The 19,240-nt window shown below is 49.1% G+C and overlaps 8 protein-coding genes across 8 annotated transcripts; 4 read left to right on the top strand and 4 right to left on the bottom strand.

The window, feature by feature from the left end:
• Positions 1-750: 750 nt before the first annotated feature.
• Positions 751-2,272, top strand: lap1 (putative aminopeptidase; the record flags this gene model as incomplete). The annotated part of the gene is made up of 3 exons (XM_741514.2): positions 751-936; positions 1,003-1,749; positions 1,815-2,272. The coding sequence occupies 3 exons, from the start codon at positions 751-753 to the stop codon at positions 2,046-2,048; spliced, it is 1,167 nt and encodes a 388-aa protein (XP_746607.2). The 3' UTR covers positions 2,049-2,272.
• A 52-nt stretch (positions 2,273-2,324) lies between these two features.
• Positions 2,325-4,264, top strand: AFUA_4G04200 (inositol monophosphatase family protein). The gene has a single exon (XM_741513.2). The coding sequence runs from the start codon at positions 2,944-2,946 to the stop codon at positions 4,015-4,017; it is 1,074 nt and encodes a 357-aa protein (XP_746606.1). The 5' UTR covers positions 2,325-2,943; the 3' UTR covers positions 4,018-4,264.
• Positions 4,265-5,078: 814 nt separating this feature from the next.
• Positions 5,079-6,149, top strand: AFUA_4G04190 (DUF1774 domain-containing protein; the record flags this gene model as incomplete). Its single annotated transcript, XM_741512.1, has 4 exons — positions 5,079-5,088; positions 5,173-5,386; positions 5,452-5,891; positions 5,944-6,149. The coding sequence occupies 4 exons, from the start codon at positions 5,079-5,081 to the stop codon at positions 6,147-6,149; spliced, it is 870 nt and encodes a 289-aa protein (XP_746605.1).
• A 1,298-nt stretch (positions 6,150-7,447) lies between these two features.
• Positions 7,448-11,249, top strand: chsB (chitin synthase class II; the record flags this gene model as incomplete). Its single annotated transcript, XM_741511.1, has 5 exons — positions 7,448-7,686; positions 8,076-9,835; positions 9,893-10,077; positions 10,125-10,291; positions 10,346-11,249. 5 exons carry the CDS (start codon positions 7,448-7,450, stop codon positions 11,247-11,249), a joined length of 3,255 nt encoding a protein of 1,084 aa, XP_746604.1.
• Positions 11,250-11,508: 259 nt separating this feature from the next.
• Positions 11,509-12,242, bottom strand: AFUA_4G04170 (uncharacterized protein; the record flags this gene model as incomplete). The annotated part of the gene is made up of 2 exons (XM_741510.1): positions 11,509-12,054; positions 12,111-12,242. The coding sequence occupies 2 exons, from the start codon at positions 12,240-12,242 to the stop codon at positions 11,509-11,511; spliced, it is 678 nt and encodes a 225-aa protein (XP_746603.1).
• A 13-nt stretch (positions 12,243-12,255) lies between these two features.
• On the bottom strand, positions 12,256-14,229 carry AFUA_4G04160 (putative glutamyl-tRNA(Gln) amidotransferase subunit A; the record flags this gene model as incomplete). Its single annotated transcript, XM_741509.2, has 5 exons — positions 13,205-14,229; positions 13,046-13,144; positions 12,914-12,987; positions 12,767-12,866; positions 12,256-12,717 (listed from the first exon to the last, which is right to left on the bottom strand). Exons 1-5 carry the CDS (start codon positions 13,481-13,483, stop codon positions 12,256-12,258), a joined length of 1,014 nt encoding a protein of 337 aa, XP_746602.1. The 5' UTR covers positions 13,484-14,229.
• Positions 14,230-14,380: 151 nt separating this feature from the next.
• On the bottom strand, positions 14,381-15,787 carry AFUA_4G04150 (putative di-, tri-valent inorganic cation transporter; the record flags this gene model as incomplete). Its single annotated transcript, XM_741508.1, has 8 exons — positions 14,381-14,605; positions 14,662-14,741; positions 14,793-15,012; positions 15,089-15,276; positions 15,340-15,487; positions 15,545-15,589; positions 15,636-15,685; positions 15,742-15,787. The coding sequence occupies 8 exons, from the start codon at positions 15,785-15,787 to the stop codon at positions 14,381-14,383; spliced, it is 1,002 nt and encodes a 333-aa protein (XP_746601.1).
• Positions 15,788-16,076: 289 nt separating this feature from the next.
• AFUA_4G04140 (DUF4246 domain-containing protein) lies at positions 16,077-19,120 on the bottom strand. The gene is made up of 4 exons (XM_741507.2): positions 18,225-19,120; positions 18,100-18,178; positions 17,092-18,051; positions 16,077-17,033 (listed from the first exon to the last, which is right to left on the bottom strand). The coding sequence occupies exons 1-4, from the start codon at positions 18,401-18,403 to the stop codon at positions 16,434-16,436; spliced, it is 1,818 nt and encodes a 605-aa protein (XP_746600.2). The 5' UTR covers positions 18,404-19,120; the 3' UTR covers positions 16,077-16,433.
• Positions 19,121-19,240: the final 120 nt, after the last annotated feature.

Here is a 19,240-nt window from a genome sequence, read left to right as displayed (position 1 = left end):
CGCATTCTCCAATGAGTCACAAAGACAGCATGGTCGAAAACTTGAAGCAATTTACTTTCCCTGGTAGTGAATGATTTTATGATTTGACACAAGCACAATGAGCGATCACCTCAGATGTCAATATCAGTTAAGGCCCACAGTTAGAGGGCAAAAAGGCTCTGGAAGAGATATTATATAAGCCACGGACGGACGGCAGAGGTCGAACCATCCCCTCACGGTACCGGACTTGGGTCGTTACTACCCTACTTCACTAAGGTAGTTTGCTACCTCTTAAGAGCCTGAGTTGATGATTTAGGTTATAATGATCTTACAGTAATAACTAACCACCTAGGTCGACTATACCAGAGTTCTAAAGATATTAAATCTAATTTAGTCCACGTACTCCGTAGCGGCTAAGCTACCAACCTCGGTCCTGAAACTGCTCTACTATCTATTATTTAAGCCAGCCGCCAGCCACCAGCGCTCACCTCTGTTTGGACTTGGCCAGTTGCTTGCGATAACCAGTCCATTATTATCCACCCAATCATCACGTATTCTCCGTCTATTTTGAGACAAAGGCGCTGGATTTTGCCCTGCAGTCCCTTTTGACTTGGAAAGGTCCTCAGCACACATCATTCAAACATCTTTCTTTCTCCTGCCTCACAAAAGCTGTAGTTACGCCGTTCAAAGGCCCCAAAATCAGTTATATCTTCAACATTGTTATCCCGCCTTGTTTTATGAACTGTAGGGGATAGACCCCATTGATTTACTATGAAAGTTCTTACAGCTATTGCGCTGAGCGCAATAGCTTTCACAGGGGCTGTAGCTGCAGTGATTACTCAGGAAGCATTCTTAAACAACCCCCGCATCCATCATGACCAGGAGAAGTACTTGATCGAACTGGCCCCTTATCGAACACGATGGGTGACTGAAGAGGAGAAATGGGCATTGAAATTGGTACCATACTTCCCCAAAATTTGGGTCTCCAAGTCCACGGGCGACTAACTGCACGATTGCTTGAAGGACGGCGTGAATTTTATCGATATCACAGAAGAGCACAACACCGGATTTTACCCGACTCTCCACAGCGCCAGCTATGTGAAATATCCACCGAAGATGCAGTATGCAGAAGAAGTGGCTGCTCTTAACAAGAATTTATCGAAAGAAAACATGAAGGCCAACCTGGAACGATTCACATCATTTCATACTCGCTATTACAAATCTCAGACGGGAATCCGATCGGCAACGTGGCTGTTCGACCAAGTTCAGAGAGTTGTCTCTGAGTCTGGAGCCGCTGAGTATGGTGCAACTGTTGAGCGATTCTCTCATCCATGGGGTCAGTTCAGCATTATTGCCCGAATACCCGGCCGAACGAACAAGACTGTGGTGCTGGGCGCCCATCAGGACAGCATCAATTTGTTTCTCCCGTCAATCTTGGCTGCTCCCGGTGCTGATGACGATGGAAGTGGAACTGTCACCATTCTTGAAGCGTTGCGCGGTCTGCTGCAGTCAGACGCCATTGCCAAGGGTAATGCATCCAATACTGTCGAGTTCCACTGGTACTCTGCAGAAGAAGGCGGAATGCTGGGCTCCCAGGCAATATTTTCCAATTACAAGCGGAATAGGCGGGAAATCAAAGCCATGCTCCAGCAAGACATGACTGGCTACGTCCAGGGAGCTTTGAACGCCGGTGTTGAGGAAGCCATAGGAATTATGGTCGATTATGTCGACCAGGGCCTCACACAGTTTCTCAAGGACGTTGTTACAGCGGTAAGCCTCAGTTGTCCCCCACGAAAAGCTGTTTAGTCGACAAATGAAATTGACGGCTGCATTAGTACTGCTCTGTGGGTTACCTGGAGACGAAGTGCGGATATGCCTGCTCCGACCACACCTCGGCCAGTAAATATGGTTATCCCGCGGCTATGGCGACAGAAGCAGAGATGGAAAATACCAATAAGAAGATACATACTACCGACGACAAGATCAAGTATTTGAGCTTCGATCATATGTTGGAGCATGCCAAGTTGAGTCTTGGCTTCGCTTTCGAATTGGCATTTGCGCCGTTTTAATTCCTCTCATCCTTTGTTCCAGATGGAAGGAATGATTCGAAAATTCTTGTTTCACTTGGATCATAAGGCGTTCGATGGTTTGGGTCATGGTTTGATTGGGACAACTTGCCGTTCATGAGGTACATCCTGTAGCCTGGTCACTCATAGACTTATTCCGTTATACAAGTCTCATGGCATATTTATACACACGATGACAATACGCCAATTTGGTTTCTGCCCTTCAGAAATGACAGTATGCGAATAGAACCGTAGAAGCGCAGTGTCACGTGACCATTCCGGATATCGTCGATGGGACCTTGATCACCAACTATGATTGACTTGGAAGACAGCGGGGTGTCAAAAAGGTCCGGCCATAAATTTCTGTTGTTTTCTCTTGCCGTAAAATTTCAGAATAGAACGTCATTTTCGATTGACTGTCCGTCACACTGTAATGGAACGGTCCAATTGCCCACTGAGCATTGAATGAATATTTAATTCATTTATGAGGTCATAAAGCCACCCACGTCCATTACAATTGCCAGGCAATTGTCTACAGCTCCTAGGGTTCCCCCCTGAGAAATCTCTGAAGTGATTGTGCAGTTGCCAAAGACAAGTGAAGCTCTTGAAACTCCAATTGACTGTTCTGCTTCGTTCCTTCCTGTTGGTCTAGGTCTTTCCAACCTATATTCCTGATTTAGAGCAAGTCGAATCAGATAGGAGAAACAAGGACAAATTTCACTTTGAAACTCCATGTTTCCCCTTGGAAGCTCAACTGAGGAAGAGGACCATATTTATCTTCGTTTTCTCTCTCTACATTGATATCATTTGTGCCATCATCATCATCGGCGACTTGCAAATTTGCCTAAGGTAGACTATCGGACTGAACGACAAGCTCGGCGTGTCTGGATTCTGCATAATGGATTCCAGCTGTCTTTATTCCAAAGAACTACAACTTGCATGCCTCACGGTGCAACGGGCTGCACTATTGACGAAGAAATTGCTCGAGGCTGTCGACAAAGGATCTTTCGACAAGAGTGATTCCACGCCTGTGACCATCGCCGACTTTGCTGCCCAAGCACTTATCATTGGCGCTATCCACAAAGCCTTTCCTGAAGATGAGTTTGTGGGTGAGGAAGACTCAAAGGCTCTTCGTGCAGATCCAGAACTTCTTGAGCGCACATGGGAACTCGCGTCTACTACTCATCTCGATGACAAGGACAGTGAAGCCCTTCTCTACGCTCCCAAGTCAAAGGAGGAAATGCTTGACTTGATTGATCTTGGAGCTCGTGGTAGGTGTAGCCTGGAGAATCGTGCCTGGGTTTTGGATCCTGTCGATGGTACTGCGACTTTCATGCAGGGCCAGCAGTATGCGGTATGCCTGGCACTGGTGGAGAATGGATGCCAGAAGGTCGGCGTGTTAGGTTGCCCGAATCTTAATCTTGCTACGGGCCGTCTTCGAGAGGATGTTGTGGATCGAGATGGCTACGGGTCTCAAGTCTTTGCAGTTGCTGGTCAAGGCGCCTGGATACGGAAGATGGGACGCGGGGGTCTGCTCGCTGCTGAGAGTATCCCTCAGAGGCCACAGATTACGGACCCGAAGGACCTCGATTTCGTGGATTGTGGGTCCGCTACATCATCTAATACCTCTTTGCATGCTCGAGTGGCATCGAAACTGGGTGCTCCGTGGCCGTACAGCACTGATCTCTGGGCTGCACAGTTGCGCTACATAGCCATTGCGGTAGGAGGCTGCAACGCTTTGATCAAGATCCCCCACAAGGCATTATATCGGTCAAAGATTTGGGACCATGCAGGCGGCATGTTGATTGCTGAAGAAGTCGGCGTTAAGGTTACTGATCTTGCTGGAAATCCTGTCGACTGCAGCTTGGGCCGAACCCTAGCTGGATGCTACGGGATGATCGTGGCTCCTCCTTCCATTCATGAACGGATCGTCGAAGCCGTAAAGGAGGTCATGCAGGAACAGACTAAGTGATCGAGCCATTCAGGACAAAATGTTTTGCACATTAATTGGCTACTTTTGGTTTGACTTATCGTCATAACGGGATACTGCTCTCGCTGTGCAGGCTCACAGCGATTAACAAGATTGTCAATATCACCATTATTCAGCGCTAGAGGGTCATTGCGGCCGACGGTCTGCATCAGATAGATATGACGACGCACTGTTTAGCATTATCTTCAGGCTATCCTCAAACAGCGTTGATTGTTGGGTACTGTATTATATTCAGATGGCTTTTCAGTAGATCGTAGCGACTCAATAACTACTGTTCAAAGGGAAGCGATTGGTGCCTACGCGCTGCCTACACTATCTAGGCATCGTATGACATGCCCCGTACCGCGCCCGTGCTCTGATCGACCGTCTGTGGGGCCTGATCAACAGAAGTGACAGGAGGTCTACCAGGGATTAGATCACTGGAAGTAGAAGACTTTATGACTTTCTAGAGGACTTGGAATATGTAATGGTTGTTATTACTACCACAAAAGTTTTATAGACTGAAAACGGACGTTTGGGAATTATGTCAATAACCTGGCAGTAGTTTACCTCTCCAGGAGTTAACTGCCAGAAAAGTGGCCCAGCACCGTAGAGTACGAGTGATGTCATCAGTTTCAGCTTCCATCGCTCAGCACCATCTTTTCACTGACATTTTCCTGTGGGAAAGAAAAAGAAAAAAAAACCTCTAAAAAAAGGAACTCGAGACTGAAAAGAAGAATAGTTCAGTATCGTCAAAACATGTCTCCCTGGTAAGCTCTAGTAAATCAAACCCAGGTTGTTTAAGCAAATTTGGTTGTCGTCATTAGAATCAAGAAAGTTCACGGCGAGGGAGGATCAACCTTGTTGGCTGTCCCGGAAGCATCTCGTTGGCCACTCAAGACTGTCAGGAGACCTCATGATGCGGGGGTATTCGTCTCCCTGCACTTCGCTCTCGTAGGCTGAATCATGATTATAAGTATCTTCTCCTCCTCTCCTGAACCAACGTTGAATAAAAGTATTCTTGTGTGTGTATAGTCTGTCCTCTCTCACCAGAAGCAGGCACTATGGCTATTTGTAAGTGTCACCCTCATCATCATCGTTCACATCATCACATAGTCAGGTCAATATTGTCAGCTCGTTCATATACTAATGGCGTAGACAATCCGTTCGCCAGGCGCGAAACCCACGGCCGTTATGCGCTGTCGACGTATCGTGTCCTTGTTCCCATAACATGGCTGCTCGTCGTCATATTTGGCGTCTACTATACTTTGCACTCACCAGATGATGTCAAGCATGGTCGTAAAATCTTTAAGCAGGGACACGTTTACACCACCCCCTTCAGTTTGAACACCACAATTACTGAGATATACTGGTATGCTTGCCCGGAGCAGCCAAATTTTGTCCTATTCTTCAAACTAACTGCATTACACTGTCAAGGGTTCTTCTGCTCCTTACCCAGCTGAGCTATGTTTACCATCTGTTCTCAAATGATGGCGCCATCGCCAACGCAGCTGCCAACGTCGGATCTCATTTCATCTTGAACAACCTCTTTACCCTCGCCTGGATCCTTTTATGGACTCGCGGCCACTTCTGGGCCTCAGAAGTCATGCTGGCCGCAAACTACCTCAATCAGCATGCTGCCTACTGGCGTCACCGAACCCTGCCGACGTTTGTACATCTATCGGCAATCGCAGGCCCCTACGCCTGGACGCTGATGGCACTTTTCTGGAATGGAGCCGTCGCAGTTGGCAGCAATAGTTTCCCCGCTCGTATTGCTGCCAATATCTTCATCTGGTTGATTTTCGCCTTCGGCTCGACCCACATCATGGCGACCCAAGATGACCTCTTGGGCTACTGTCTGACGTTCTTGACTCTTGGTAAGTCTGGCCTACCTTGTATGGGAGAGACACAGAGGCTGACTCTTTGCAGCCTTGGCCATCGAGCAACTAGCAATCAAGGTCATTGCTCTGCAATGGATCTTTGCCTTTGTCATCTTCGCAGTCTTCCTCGTCGAGTCGATTTACCTCTCTAGCACCAAGTACTCCGGTCGCGACTCGCTATTCCGTAGAATTACGGAGCCTGAGCCTACTGACCGCGAGAGAGAGCCTCTGCTCAACAGTGCCGCCAATCCTTGAAGGCGAAGGGCTGTCGCTGCTAGCTTCTGCAAACTCCATTTGTAAAGTTGAGTCCAATAGTGAGTTATGGATGTGACAAATTGGATTGTTATTCCACAAGGAGTTTCACGTCATCCTTACCTGCTAATTATTGATGTGCACGAAGTCTCATGAAGTGTATCATGTTCTCTCCCCTCTCCATTTGCTCCCCTACCTTCCAGTCTATTACCACTTAGTCAAAAGTCCGACAATAACCCAGCTGACTGCCTAAAGCTTATTGATTATCTGCTTGAATTAAACGTCTGCTGCGTTGTCCTACGAGATTGCATACCTTAGTACTTACTGGTGGGGCACTTTGACAAATACGTCCACGGATCTCGACGTTATTATCTTATGTCTAGTCTATTTCTCGATCGTTTGGCTCATCTAGTCTAGCTTCAATTTATGCTGAGTTGGCCGATCTCTTGGCCCCACGAAAGTGGGTTTTCAATGATGGCTGCGGGTGTGTCACAATGTACGTAGCTACGAACTATAAACATCAGGTCAGTAGCTCTGGCATCATCCCACCTTTCCGAAGGATGTGGTTATTAGAGATAGGTTAAGAAAATCAAGCAGTCTTTCCTTGATGTCCTCAAGGTAAAAATCAATGGCTTTAATCGTTGCCTCCCTCCTAATCAATGTCTGGGAACATGCAAGGAACAAGGAACGGGATTTGCGTCGCCCCGCCAGTTATCAGCTCCAGCCCGCCCGGTTGCCCTGGAGACAATCCATACGCAACAGATGCTCTCCGCGCTCTCGCAATCCCTTGGAACAGCCAATGTGATACCGTCGTTAGCGCTTAGGTCTGAAAGAAAAAGAGTCAGTGTGCCTGTGCTCTCGTTTGGAATTCATATTATGTTCTTATTCTGAGTGAGATTTGTCTATGGTATTGGAAGACATCAGTTTCTCAAGCATACTAGTCAATCCCTCGAACAATTGGTCTTTGTTTGCTACGAGCTATTCACACTTGATTACATTATAGAGCTACTGAAACCGCATTGTTTACGGCGACAGAGTACAGCCGACACGCAGTGAGTTACATTCCAGTGCAGAATTCCTATCATCCATCCCGTCGATCAAGAACTGATGATTCCTTCACCGTCTTGCCAGGACACCGACGTGTCGATCCCGTCAAGGAACTTGCCCTGTGTTTCTATCTACTCTGAGGCTGAGATTGTCTCGGTTTCTCGCTTCCCATAGCAAAAAAGAAGCTACGAGTGTCGGCTTAATCGCAAAGTGTCATGAAGGCGTAAACCAGCAGTCATCCGATCCCATCTACCATGAGCTCCAACTCGTCGCGAATGTATCCACCCGCGCCAAACTACGAGGAAGAGCCGCCTGCATATGGCAACTATGGAGAGACAACATCCTTCCTCGCAGATCACGATTCTTCACCCCGTCATCAGGGGGTCACCATGCGCCTGTTACCCAATAGCACCGATGTGGATGACGATCTAAGTGTCGATGTGGAAAGGGGTGCTAGTCATCACTATGGAATTGAGTACTCTGACGATGAATCGTAAGTAATATCCAGGATTTTTCTTCTGCTACAGATCTTTGTCTCCTCGGAATGTGTCATGACGTCCCCGCATGCCGAAGATACTTAGTGGTATCTGTCTGTTGCCCTTCGTCAGGTTGTTTCCTACTTTGTATCCCTTGTTTGGACTAGAGTGTAAAGCGCTTTTGTTTGACTAAAACTGGGAATTTTTCTTCTATTTTTTTGAGGAAGAGACTGCATTTCTATTGTTCTCTGTCTTTCTTTTCCTCATTCACTACCCCTACGTGCTACGGTGGTGTACGCTCAATGACTGCACATGTTTGATACAAGCAGTCTATCGCGAGCGGCTCGAATTTGAGCGCCATCACTATGATTGACCCAACCCTTCCCAAAATAATTTCACCGAAAAGGACTAGAGCTAACGTACAATATGTGCCATATAGCGGAAATGCCAACGGAGGATACAATAGATTCTACGGGTATAATGCTGAAGAGTCTCCATCACGGCCTGCTTCGAGTCTAGGGAATGTCCCATCGATCCCTCCACCAGCCGTTTCCGCGGTCGAAGTGCCGCAGTATTCATCGCGCCCTGCTTCTCCCCTCAGACCTTGGTCTCCAGCGCGCGCGGCGGACTGGACAAGGCCCCCGGCTCCACCGTCTGTCACCGGCTCGCAGTACGAACGCGCAGATCTAAACGGCAGTCCACGGCCAGGTACACCCAGTTCCAGATACGGCGGGAGCCCTAGACGCCCCTTGCCACCTGCTCCATTGTTTGCTGGCCCCGGAGCAGCAACGGGGCAAGATACAAGCATCGATATCGGAGATGGCAACGATCCTGAAGATCCGTTCGGAGGAGGAGGAAGGACGAACAACCGACACGAGCACCGTGGAAGCATTCGATCGTTCATGAGCGATTCGACCATGATCACAGATGAAAAGGAAGAGATGGCGAAGATCAACCTCAATGAAGACGATGTCGTCGACGTTGACCCTAACATGCACTATGGTCCCGCTCCTGAAAAGCAAAGTCGTCGAGGAGTTCGAGAGGCCCAGATGTCTAAGAAGGAAGTCCAGCTGATCAACGGTGAACTGATCCTCGAATGTAAAATTCCCACGATTTTGCATAGTTTCTTACCTCGTCGGGATGACCGCGAGTTCACGCACATGCGCTATACAGCCGTTACTTGCGATCCAGATGACTTCACTCAGAGAGGTTATAAACTACGCCAACAGATTGGAAGTACCATGCGCGAGACTGAGTTATTCATTTGTGTGACTATGTACAATGAGGATGAAACACACTTCACCCGCACCATGCATGGGATTATGCGAAACATCAGCCACTTCTGCTCAAGATCCAAATCCAGAACATGGGGTAAAGACGGATGGAAGAAGATTGTGGTTTGTATTATTGCAGATGGTCGCAAGAAGGTCCATCCAAGGACTCTGAACGCACTGGCAGCAATGGGAGTCTACCAAGAAGGTATCGCCAAAAATATTGTCAACCAGAAGCAGGTCACGGCCCATGTGTATGAATACACGACTCAGGTATCTCTCGACTCAGATCTGAAGTTCAAGGGAGCAGAGAAGGGCATCATGCCCTGTCAAGTGATCTTCTGCCTCAAAGAACACAACCAGAAAAAGTTAAACTCACACCGCTGGTTCTTCAATGCCTTTGGGCGCGCTCTACAACCGAATATTTGCATCCTTCTGGATGTTGGAACCAAACCGGAGCCCACTGCATTATACCATTTGTGGAAGGCGTTCGACCAAGACTCAAATGTTGCCGGAGCAGCTGGTGAGATCAAGGCCGGTAAGGGCAAGAACATGATGGGCTTGTTGAATCCGCTTGTCGCAAGTCAGAACTTTGAGTATAAAATGTCCAACATTTTGGACAAACCCTTGGAATCGGTCTTTGGATACATCACTGTGCTTCCCGGAGCTCTCAGTGCGTATCGTTTCTTTGCTCTGCAAAACGATGCCGATGGCAACGGACCGCTTAATCAGTATTTCAAGGGTGAAACACTGCACGGCAAGGATGCCGATGTCTTCACAGCCAATATGTACCTGGCAGAAGATCGTATCCTGTGCTGGGAATTGGTAGCCAAGCGGGAAGAGAGATGGGTTCTGAAATTTGTCAAAAGCGCTGTCGGTGAAACTGACGTTCCAGGTGAGCGCTGCGTTTGAATTGTAAGGTCAAATTGAAGCTAACTCATGGCCTCATCAGACACCATACCGGAGTTTATCTCCCAGCGAAGACGTTGGCTGAACGGTGCCTTTTTTGCTGCGGTATATTCCCTCGTCAATGTAAAACAACTTTGGAAGACCGACCACTCTGTTCCGCGCAAGATTCTTCTTCAGATTGAGGCGTTCTATCAATTTTTGAACCTGCTCTTCACTTACTTTGGATTGGTATGTAAATTAGTTCCGCTTACTGAACAGGTGCTGACCATCCGCAGGCAAACTTCTACCTGGCTTTCTTTTTCATTGCAGGATCTCTATCGGACGAGAGAATTGACCCATTTGGACATAACATGGGAAAATACATCTTCTTTGTCCTGCGGTACGCATGCATCTTGGTCATGTGCTTGCAATTCATCATTTCGATGGGTAATCGACCACAGGGGTTAGTGTCGCGACTACCCAACAATGGAAAAGCGTGTTACTAACATCCCCAAAGAGCAAAGAAGCTTTACATGTCGGGCATCATCGTCTACAGTATAATAATGGTCTACACCGCATTCTGTGCTCTCTATCTAGTCGTTCTAGAGCTGATGGCGAAGGCTGGGGTGGGCAAGAAAGAGCTTGCTGTTAGTGATTCGCTCTTCATCAATATTGTGGTATCCCTGCTCTCCACTGTCGGTCTCTACTTCTATTCTTCGTTCCTATATTTGGATCCGTGGCATATGTTCACTTCTTCGGCGCAATACTTTGCGCTGTTGCCAAGCTACATTTGCACTCTGCAGGTCTATGCGTTCTGTAACACGCACGATGTGACTTGGGGTACCAAGGGAGACAACACCATCAACAACGACCTAGGCGCAGCACGTATCATTAACGGAACGACCGTCGAGGTGGAAATGCCCTCAGAGCAGCTTGACATTGACAGTGGCTACGACGCCGCCCTGCGCAACCTCCGTGACCGTCTCGAAGTCCCTCCACCCCCAGTGTCCGAGAACCAGCAGCAAGAAGACTATTACCGCGCCGTGCGTACATACATGGTGTCCATCTGGATGGTCGCCAATGTCATCCTCGCCATGTCCGTCTCCGAGATCTATGGCGTCGACTCTGGTGGAACAAATGTCTATCTGGGCATCATTTTGTGGTCAGTGGCTGTGTTGGCGCTGATCCGTGCCGTCGGGTCCACGACGTATGCGATCTTGTTAGTGGTCCAGAAGATCGTTGAGGGCAAGACCAAGTTTGATGCAGGCAATATTGTGAATTCCAACGCTGCTACTTCGAGTTATGTGTCGAGCAGATCGACGGCGCAGTATGGTGGTGGGACTAGCTTCAAGGATAAGGTGACAGAGGCTGGTTGGACCCTCAAGAGGACAGCAGGAAAGGCTATGTTCTGGAAGAAGTAATGATGTCTGGTGACTGTATTCTAGAAAGGTGATGCAGCACTTCTACGCTATGAGATATGGTTTTCTATGTTTTTTTTCTTTTCCTTGTTGGAGTTTGCTCCGCGATCCCGCTTGATATGTTGAGTCTTCCAGCTCATAACTTGATTTCCATGTATGTACGTATCTGATGATTGAATGGATATAATGACAGGATGTATGGATGCTTCAATCTAGCTCGCGTAGCGATCACTTAATTGAGCGCATTCCGCAGAAGCAAACCTCAAAGCCTACTTCTGATATCCTCTTCTTTCCCTTGCACGATATCCGAAACAAGGCCCGCCGCCGCAAGGGTCTCCTCATCCTTGAAACGCTTGCCTACGAGCTGCAGACCAATCGGCGCTCCCTCATACCGCTCAGGACGATACTTGGCCCACTCGCGCGCATCAACCTCGCTCCGGGGGCGATACCCACCATCCACCGGATCCAACTCCGGGTCAACGATCAGCCCGCTCGGGAAAACAACACCGGGATAGTCGAGGATATTCCAGATAGCGGTGTAATTCCAGTACTGCGATTCGCCCATCACTGCCGCCGCGCCGACATAGACAGGGCAGAGGATGAAGTCTACGTCGCGGGATTTCATGAGGGCGTGGTACGTGTCGCGGTAGGCGTCGCGCTTGCAGTTCAGGGCCCAGTTCTCGGGGATGCTGAGCGGGGAGGCGCGGCTGTAGGCGAAGGCCCATTCAGTTAGGGGGAGGAGGGGCTCGCCGCTTTGGGAGAGGACGGTGCGTTGGCTGTTGGCGGCGTCGGGGAAGTAGAGGGATGACTTGACTTGTTAGTTAGCAGATGCAAGGGATGAGGGGAGAATGAGGAAGGACGCACGATAATCTCCCAGCCGTGGTCGTGGCGGTAGGGTTCCCAGTCTACGACTTTTAGGCCGGCTGCGAGGAGCTTTTCTTTGGCGTGGCGCAGGGCTCGGGTGACTGGGGGATGGGGGCGAACGCACCTGTGCATGCGGTTAGTATTGTTATCTAAGAGGAGAATAGTGATTGAGGTTTAGGGAATACCCATCATCCCACATGATGCCAACCGTCATGTTCTTGGTGGCTTTTACCTGCCTCCAGGGTAACGGGACTAGGGATGTTTCTGTCTCCCATGGCTCCTGGTCGATGACGGCTCGTTGGAAGAGATTTAGATCTTCGACACTTTGGCTTGCCAACGGTCCGGCGGTGCCGTGGATGGACTCCTGTCCTGGGCCGGGGACTTTGATTCCTGTCGCAGGCATCCGGAGAGCGGTAGGACGGAATCCATATGCACCGCAGAAGCCAGCAGGGGCTCTGATGGACCCGCCAATGTCGGTACCGACACCGAGAGCAGCACACTTGAAGCCCATTGAGGCGCCCTCGCCGCCTGAGGAGCCGCCGGGTGTGAGGGTGCGGTTATAAGGGTTCCTCGTGGGACCGGTGAGATTGTTGTCGCAGCAGAGATGCTAAGATGGGTTGAGTATGCGGTCCTTACAGGTAGACGGAGATTCTTACCATCAATGACTGGGGCTGGTTTGTTCGCACATGGAAAATGGCGCCTGCTCTCTCAAGATACTGGACAAGCAATGCGTCTTCGTTTGCAATGTCATCGACCCTGGGTGCTGTCAGCTGGCGGCTTGAGTTGTTGTACTAGAATCGTACCATGCCACAAAGCCTGCATTGCAGGTTCGACCTTTGATCTCGATATGCTCTTTCACGCTGATGGGGACGCCATGCTACAGTAGACTCGCCGTTAGGGGCGTTTGCTCTTTTTGACATGATAGGCCAACCTACCAAGGGCCCAACAAGCTTTCCAGTTCTCTTGAAGTACTCGTCAAGCTTTTTAGCCCTAGAAATGGCTCTCTCCGCCATGAACTCCGTAGCAAAGTTGAGCTATGAGTGTTAGCAATTCCTGATCCAAATTCAAACGTCGCTTCTGGTTGCGCAGCATACCAACTGGTGGCCCAAGACAGCTCGTTTGAGAAACGCAACGACCACTTCCTCGGCACTCAATAGGCCCGCTCCCATACCTGCTACAAGCGCGGTAGCAGACATCTCGGTAATAGAGACTTCTCTATCACTGAGGATGCCGCTCTTTCGAGGAAAGTCTTCGACATTTTTCTGGTGCGCCGGAGGCAGTTTGTGTGCGGGAAGGATCCATTGTTTGGGAACTGAGTTCAGAAGTACGTCTTTAGCACGACATGCTCGAATTTCCCAATTTTGTACAGACATGATGTATCAGCCGATTGATATGATCACAGTGTGCCCTTCATAGACGGACAAGCAAGAATTTAAAGTTAGATCAAGGAGGAGGTGAGAGGAGTATATCTTATACCGCTACTCGAAGGCGCTACCGTGTATCAGTCCCTGGAGACAGTCCCTACCAGACACCTACAAGTCGTTCACGCCAGAACTCCTTGCATCTCGGAATCGGAATGCGGTGACACATTCCAACCAGGATACATTATCTTCCCCGCGCCTCCAAGGGAGATAACCATAGATGTTGTAGGAGATACGCCATGGTGGAGATTGGAGAAGCTCCTATCTGCCGAGCGGCTGTTGAATCGAGATAACTATCAAGCTCTCCCCTCATGGGATTCGTATTATTGGTCCTTCCTTTCAAGCATATCGGTGCGTGGTCATGGGGTCTCGGTCACCCAGGGCGTATCAGTTTCCTCTTTCATCCATTACAGGATGGTTATGAGATAAACTTGGCCGCTCTGGGAGAAACGAAGAACAAATAAAATCATGAGAACGACTCTGTCCTCCTGCAGGCAGCTGCTAGGCTGAGGATCGTGCAGATTGACATATCTGGAGAAGAGCATATCAGTTGCATCGCGGAATCATTCCGCCAGACATGCGGAGAAGGTGGAGAACGAAAATCCAAACTCGGATCAATCAATCCTTGATCAGAGTACTGTAAAAGTGACGATTGAGAGGGTAGTGAGGAGCGTCGTGGCAACTAAGCAGTCTAGTTGTTGCAGAAGAACTATGGGCTTGTGACGCTTGTCAGGTGACAAAGAGCATCCCACAGTCCATCTCATCCCTGACATGATTTAGTCTTAACAGGGATCCCCTGAGTCTATCTACTCTATGCTTCAGTGAAAAATTCTATTGCCTTCTTCGCTCTCAAATTCTGTCTAACGCTGCCAATGACAATTCTTGTGAATGTAGCTTCTGCCGAAGAGCAACAGATTGAATGCCATACTTCTGACAACACTCGTTGACCATGCTGATCACCTTGGTGGACCCTGGGACTTGTTGATCGGTGAGGAGCACTCCAATGACGGCTAAGGACTTGTGCTGGCTGATATGCCACACATTGATCTCATGAATCGACAGCACTCCCTGAATCTATGCAAGTCACTGTCAGAGCGGAGATGACATCGGAATAATACAACATCGCTTACTTTTTCCAGGTCACTTCTTAGGTCATTGAGATCAATGCCAGAGGGTGTACATCCCAAGAGAATTGATCCGGCCTTCCGCACTGAAAAGCGTCAGCACCACCTAACAACTCCCCGGATGGAGGATAACATACGGAGCGGAAGAGAAGACAGTATGATTATGACGCCGATCCATAAACTTGCTCCTGGATCAGCGTAGTATCGTCCTTCATATTCTGTGAACCAGATTACCAGTGCAGCAATCATAACGCCGAGATTGTTCACTGCATCTCCGATAACATGGAGCAAAACTCCTAGCATTCCAACATCACGACAACTGGATCCTGTCCTCTCAGGTGGAAGCCTTATGCTGCCCTGCATCGAAGACTTAGCTGAGCTTATGCAAATCCCAGAAATTGTGGAAATGAGGGCAAGTCTCGGGTATTCGTACCTCGTCATGGGCTCCTATGGACGAGTCTGTCGACGTATCTAACGCGTGTCGATGGGTATGGGAACTTTTCTCTAATGCCTTGACATTAGCAACGGGACTGCACATCCAGAAAGACAAGCCTGCCATGAAGAATAAGAGCGCTGAGGATATTAAGACCCAAGCCAACGCATCCAACAATGAACATGAGTCTGGGATTCTCGATCTCTGTAAAATATCAGTGAGTCGCCTGCACGTTGAAGGCAGGCACGAACTATGCAATGATATGAATCTCTCCACAGAGTGCAATAGAATGCTTATTCCCAGCGCAAAGAGAAGCGCTCCGTTAAAGAAAGCTCCCAGTACTGGTGCTCGCTGCCACCCGAAGGCCAGAATCTTCGGCGGATCGTCGATCTCAGAAAGCTTTGTTTGCTGTGTCAGTGCTTCTATGCTCTGCGTTCCTCAAGGCCATTATCTCACCTTCAAGGCCAGCAAGGCGACAACGAGCCCAATCAGGTCAGTCAACTGGACCGTTTAGCAGATGTCCCCTGGAAGTTAAAGCAAAGCGTACGTAGTGAAAGGCATCTGCCACCAAAGCCAGCGAATGAGTGTACAAGCCAACTGCGGGTGTCAGCTTTGAATCCAAGGATTTGTTAATCTGCGCAGAGGACAAATACATGAGATTTCAGTCAAGAAGAAACATGATGATATCCCGATCACCATGCTCAATCGCTGTGAGCGCGATATCTTCAGGGCCATCTTCGGAAGTATTGCTCCAACACTGCTCAGATCGAAGTATTGAAGAAAGGGGTCGTATGCTAATAAGGGGAAGACTAAAGAGACAGCAAACCCTTCTCACACCTTATTCGCCTGCGCCTTGTGTAACTTTTCATGCGTCGGGTATCTGCAGAGTTGTGCAGAGAGTGTCGCCGTTCATGACTGAGGCCTCGTGATAGTGTGCGACTGTATTTGCCCGGAATTCGAAAGAGAAGGAGTATACTAAACTATTTCTTCCTCAACAGGAGAACATGCAGTTCTGCTAGATCTTGTTTACTTGTTGCTCCTAAATATTGTCCAGTCAACGGCAGAATATGCAGCTCTGCTCACTAAACCACGATCGTCTCAAATCTACAAGAAAAAACTTGAGCGGCCTTCATTCACCAAACTGGCTAACCCTTTCTACCAGTTCCTGTGTCTCGAAACTTGCGAAATGTTTCGAAAAGGGGTCGGACAGACAGGGCTAGAGTCCGGGATAGGAGAGCTTCCAGCCTACAAAGAGTGCATAGTAGATGAGATGGAAACGATTGCCGAAGCAGCTATTACTTGATAGGGTACAATCGACGAGAATGAACAGATACATGCAAACCGGTCAATGTTCGCACAAGTTAAACTCCCCCCTTTCAAAGTCCCGGTTCTGTTCCTGCGCCTTGTTGGAGCGCTCCTCCATCAATTCCTTGCGGTACTGCTTTGCCTCCTCCAAAGTTATTGGCGTAGCGTCGAGAACCTCATTGACCATATTCTGCAACTCAGCCGGGAGTCTCTCGCTCAGCAACTTCCCGACAACCTCCTGCCGTTCCTTCCACCAGTCCTCTTGTTGAGGTGGCACATTCGCTGAAGAAATAATCGAGAGATGGGGGTCCACGAGGAAGAAAGCGAGGATCTTGCGATGGCCTGGCTTGGACCGATCTGCCAGCGCAAACGGCGACACCTGGTGCTGCAGGCTGTTTGGGAAGGTGAGCAAGCGTCCTTGACGAGTGTCCACCCCGCCGAGGAATTGAGTGACATTGCCCTCGTTCCAACCCGCCTCATTATCCAAGCCAAAGATTTCGTGGAGGAATTCGTGTCGCGATTGGTCATAGGAGATATATGAGACTTCTTCTGTATCCGCCCGTTGTCGGAATGCGAGTCTGCTGTCGGTGATGTTCTGACTGTCGTAGTAGTAGATGGCTGAAGCGCAGATATGCTCATTCTGTGAAAGTCAGTGTGTGTGTGTGTGTGTGCTTGTGTGCTCCAGCAAAGCAACATACCAGTTGTCCCTCGACGTGCCACGATCCGCCCTCGTACTCGGGCTTCTCCGGTGTCAACTCGATATTGGCCAGCTTAATGATCACTTGCAAGCCTCTCTCGGCAAAGTCCTTGTGCAGGTTGACCTGCTTCTTGGCCTCGGTTACATGGGGAGCGAACTCGCCCGGTTCCGGGCGTCGGATGGGCTCTCGCTTTTGCCATTCGTCGTATCGTTGATAATATTCGTCACTATGCTCGTCTTCCTCGTTTTCTGGCTGCGGCTCCGGCTCGGGATGCTCGTCATATTGGACTTCATTGTAGGGGATTCGCTTGTACTTATCCCGCACGAGGGTCAAGGTGGTGTTCCACAGCGGGATGGTCTGCTCCAGGATCTTCTCGATGACTTGGTACAGCTGGCGATGTTTGTTCGGATGCAGGTTATTTATATACGACGCAATGCGACATTCGCCATTGTCAGTGAAATGCACGTCACAGGGAAGCCACTGGAATTTGCGGCTGTAGGGTCGACGAACACCCCCCCAGTCGCGGTCGATAGTAGCAGTAGCTTCCTCTTCCGGAGGAATTGCAAGTATCTTGCCCTCTCCGACATAATTCAAAAAGTCCTCGAGACCAATCAGTTTCCTATGAAGAATGCGCGTCCTGCCGTAGACGACCGGGAACAGCGACGGATGGACCAGGTCAACCACCTTGTCGTCCGATCCAGGATGGTAGTTTTTGAGCCCTTCAGGCACATCCTCCAGGGGCCGAACAGCATCTTTCAGCACCTGTCGTAAGTCTTCACCGATGGCAATATCAGATTTGACCACGCCAGCATCGAATGCGACGACATGCTTGGTGTCCTGGAAGACCTTGGCTTTCCACTGCGCCTCCTTGATGATCCAGTCCATCATATTGGGAGTGATATCCTCTCCGCTGCCTATAATTTCCTTGCGCCATTTGGCAGTGATTTCTTCATCAAAGACCTTTATGTCCTGTCAGTCATGCTCATTCAGGGAAGAAAGCAAACGCACCTTTTTCTCCCAGTCCAGCTTGTCGGTAATGGAGTTGAGCGCTCGCATCATCAATATCTCCCGATGGGTAGTCAAGCGCCTACATCTTAGCTTCAGAACAATCAATCGTATCGGGAGCAATTTACTCAGCCTGACTACTCTCCAGCGCATTAGGGAACATCTCATAAGCTCCTGGGCTCCAATTCAACGGGATGGAGTAACCCGGTAAGTCAAAGCGCGTGTTTCTAGTCTCCATTGTTATTGAACGCAATTGTATGCGAGGAAATGGCCTGAGAATCTTCAGTACCGAGAAGACTCTGTTCATATTATATGTGATGATATTTATACGGAGAGTATCAGAGATGGCGGCGCATTTTGGGTTTAGGCAGCCGGCTGCTGCCTCGGAATTCAGGCGGGGAAGTTCACAAATACGAGATATTCCCTCAGGTACCAGTCAAGGCGAAAGTGCTGGCGAACTGGCTGATTCGATGTCAAGACATGAACGTGCTGAAGGTACCGACGAGCAGCGTATGACAACTCACTCAGGGGTGTATGATCTCTGTCGCAGCTAGCATTTACTCGACCTACCCCCTGTAGGATTGTCCAAGTAGGTTAATCTCAAAAAAACGAAGGACCATTGTTTCTATACCTCTCATCGACAATGTGAAGCGCGCACTCTTGATACAAATCAGAAACCTTGATTCCATAGTAGTAATGTGCTGCTCATCGTCCAGCTCAAATCAGCAACTTTACCAGTTTCACTTGAACACATTATGATTCACCGCCTCCTGGTACATTCGTATCTCTCAATACCAGAACAGAGCTAAGCATTGCTCTCCGCGATTCGATTACGAAAACTTTGTCTAACTGTCGTAATCCAGAGTGATGCAGTCCGCGTGCAAGGACACCTCCATCTGCTTGCTTGTCCTTGGACGGAGTGCCTTACCTCACCTGGACTAAGTGTAGCCGACTAACCCACTGGCAAAGCAACTTAGTGCGGACGTCATACTGCTTATAAGGGTAGTCCAGTTTCCCATGCCCCTGGTGAGCACCAATAGCTGAATACCCCGGTTATGTTCGTCTCGACCGATTCGATGACTTAGCCACAGGATGTTCCCCATAGCAGAATTGATACTTATGTTCAGCCCTGGACAAATGGGAA

The sequence above is a fragment of the Aspergillus fumigatus genome, chromosome 4 (genome assembly GCF_000002655.1).
Source record: "Aspergillus fumigatus Af293 chromosome 4, whole genome shotgun sequence".
Classification (NCBI taxonomy): domain Eukaryota; kingdom Fungi; phylum Ascomycota; class Eurotiomycetes; order Eurotiales; family Aspergillaceae; genus Aspergillus; species Aspergillus fumigatus.
This window is presented reverse-complemented; position numbering and strand designations above follow the sequence as displayed.

Bases quoted from the DNA above. Each gene is read 5' to 3' on its own strand.
- AFUA_4G04200 (XM_741513.2), top strand. From the start codon at position 2,944: ATGGATTCCAGCTGTCTTTATTCCAAAGAACTACAACTTGCATGCCTC.
- AFUA_4G04140 (XM_741507.2), bottom strand. From the start codon at position 18,403: ATGAACAGAGTCTTCTCGGTACTGAAGATTCTCAGGCCATTTCCTCGC. The intron at 18,052-18,099 runs GTGCGTTTGCTT...CAGGACATAAAG, and splicing joins AGCTGGACTGGGAGAAAAAG to GTCTTTGATGAAGAAATCAC. The intron at 17,034-17,091 runs GTATGTTGCTTT...TGACTTTCACAG, and splicing joins GGCACGTCGAGGGACAACTG to AATGAGCATATCTGCGCTTC.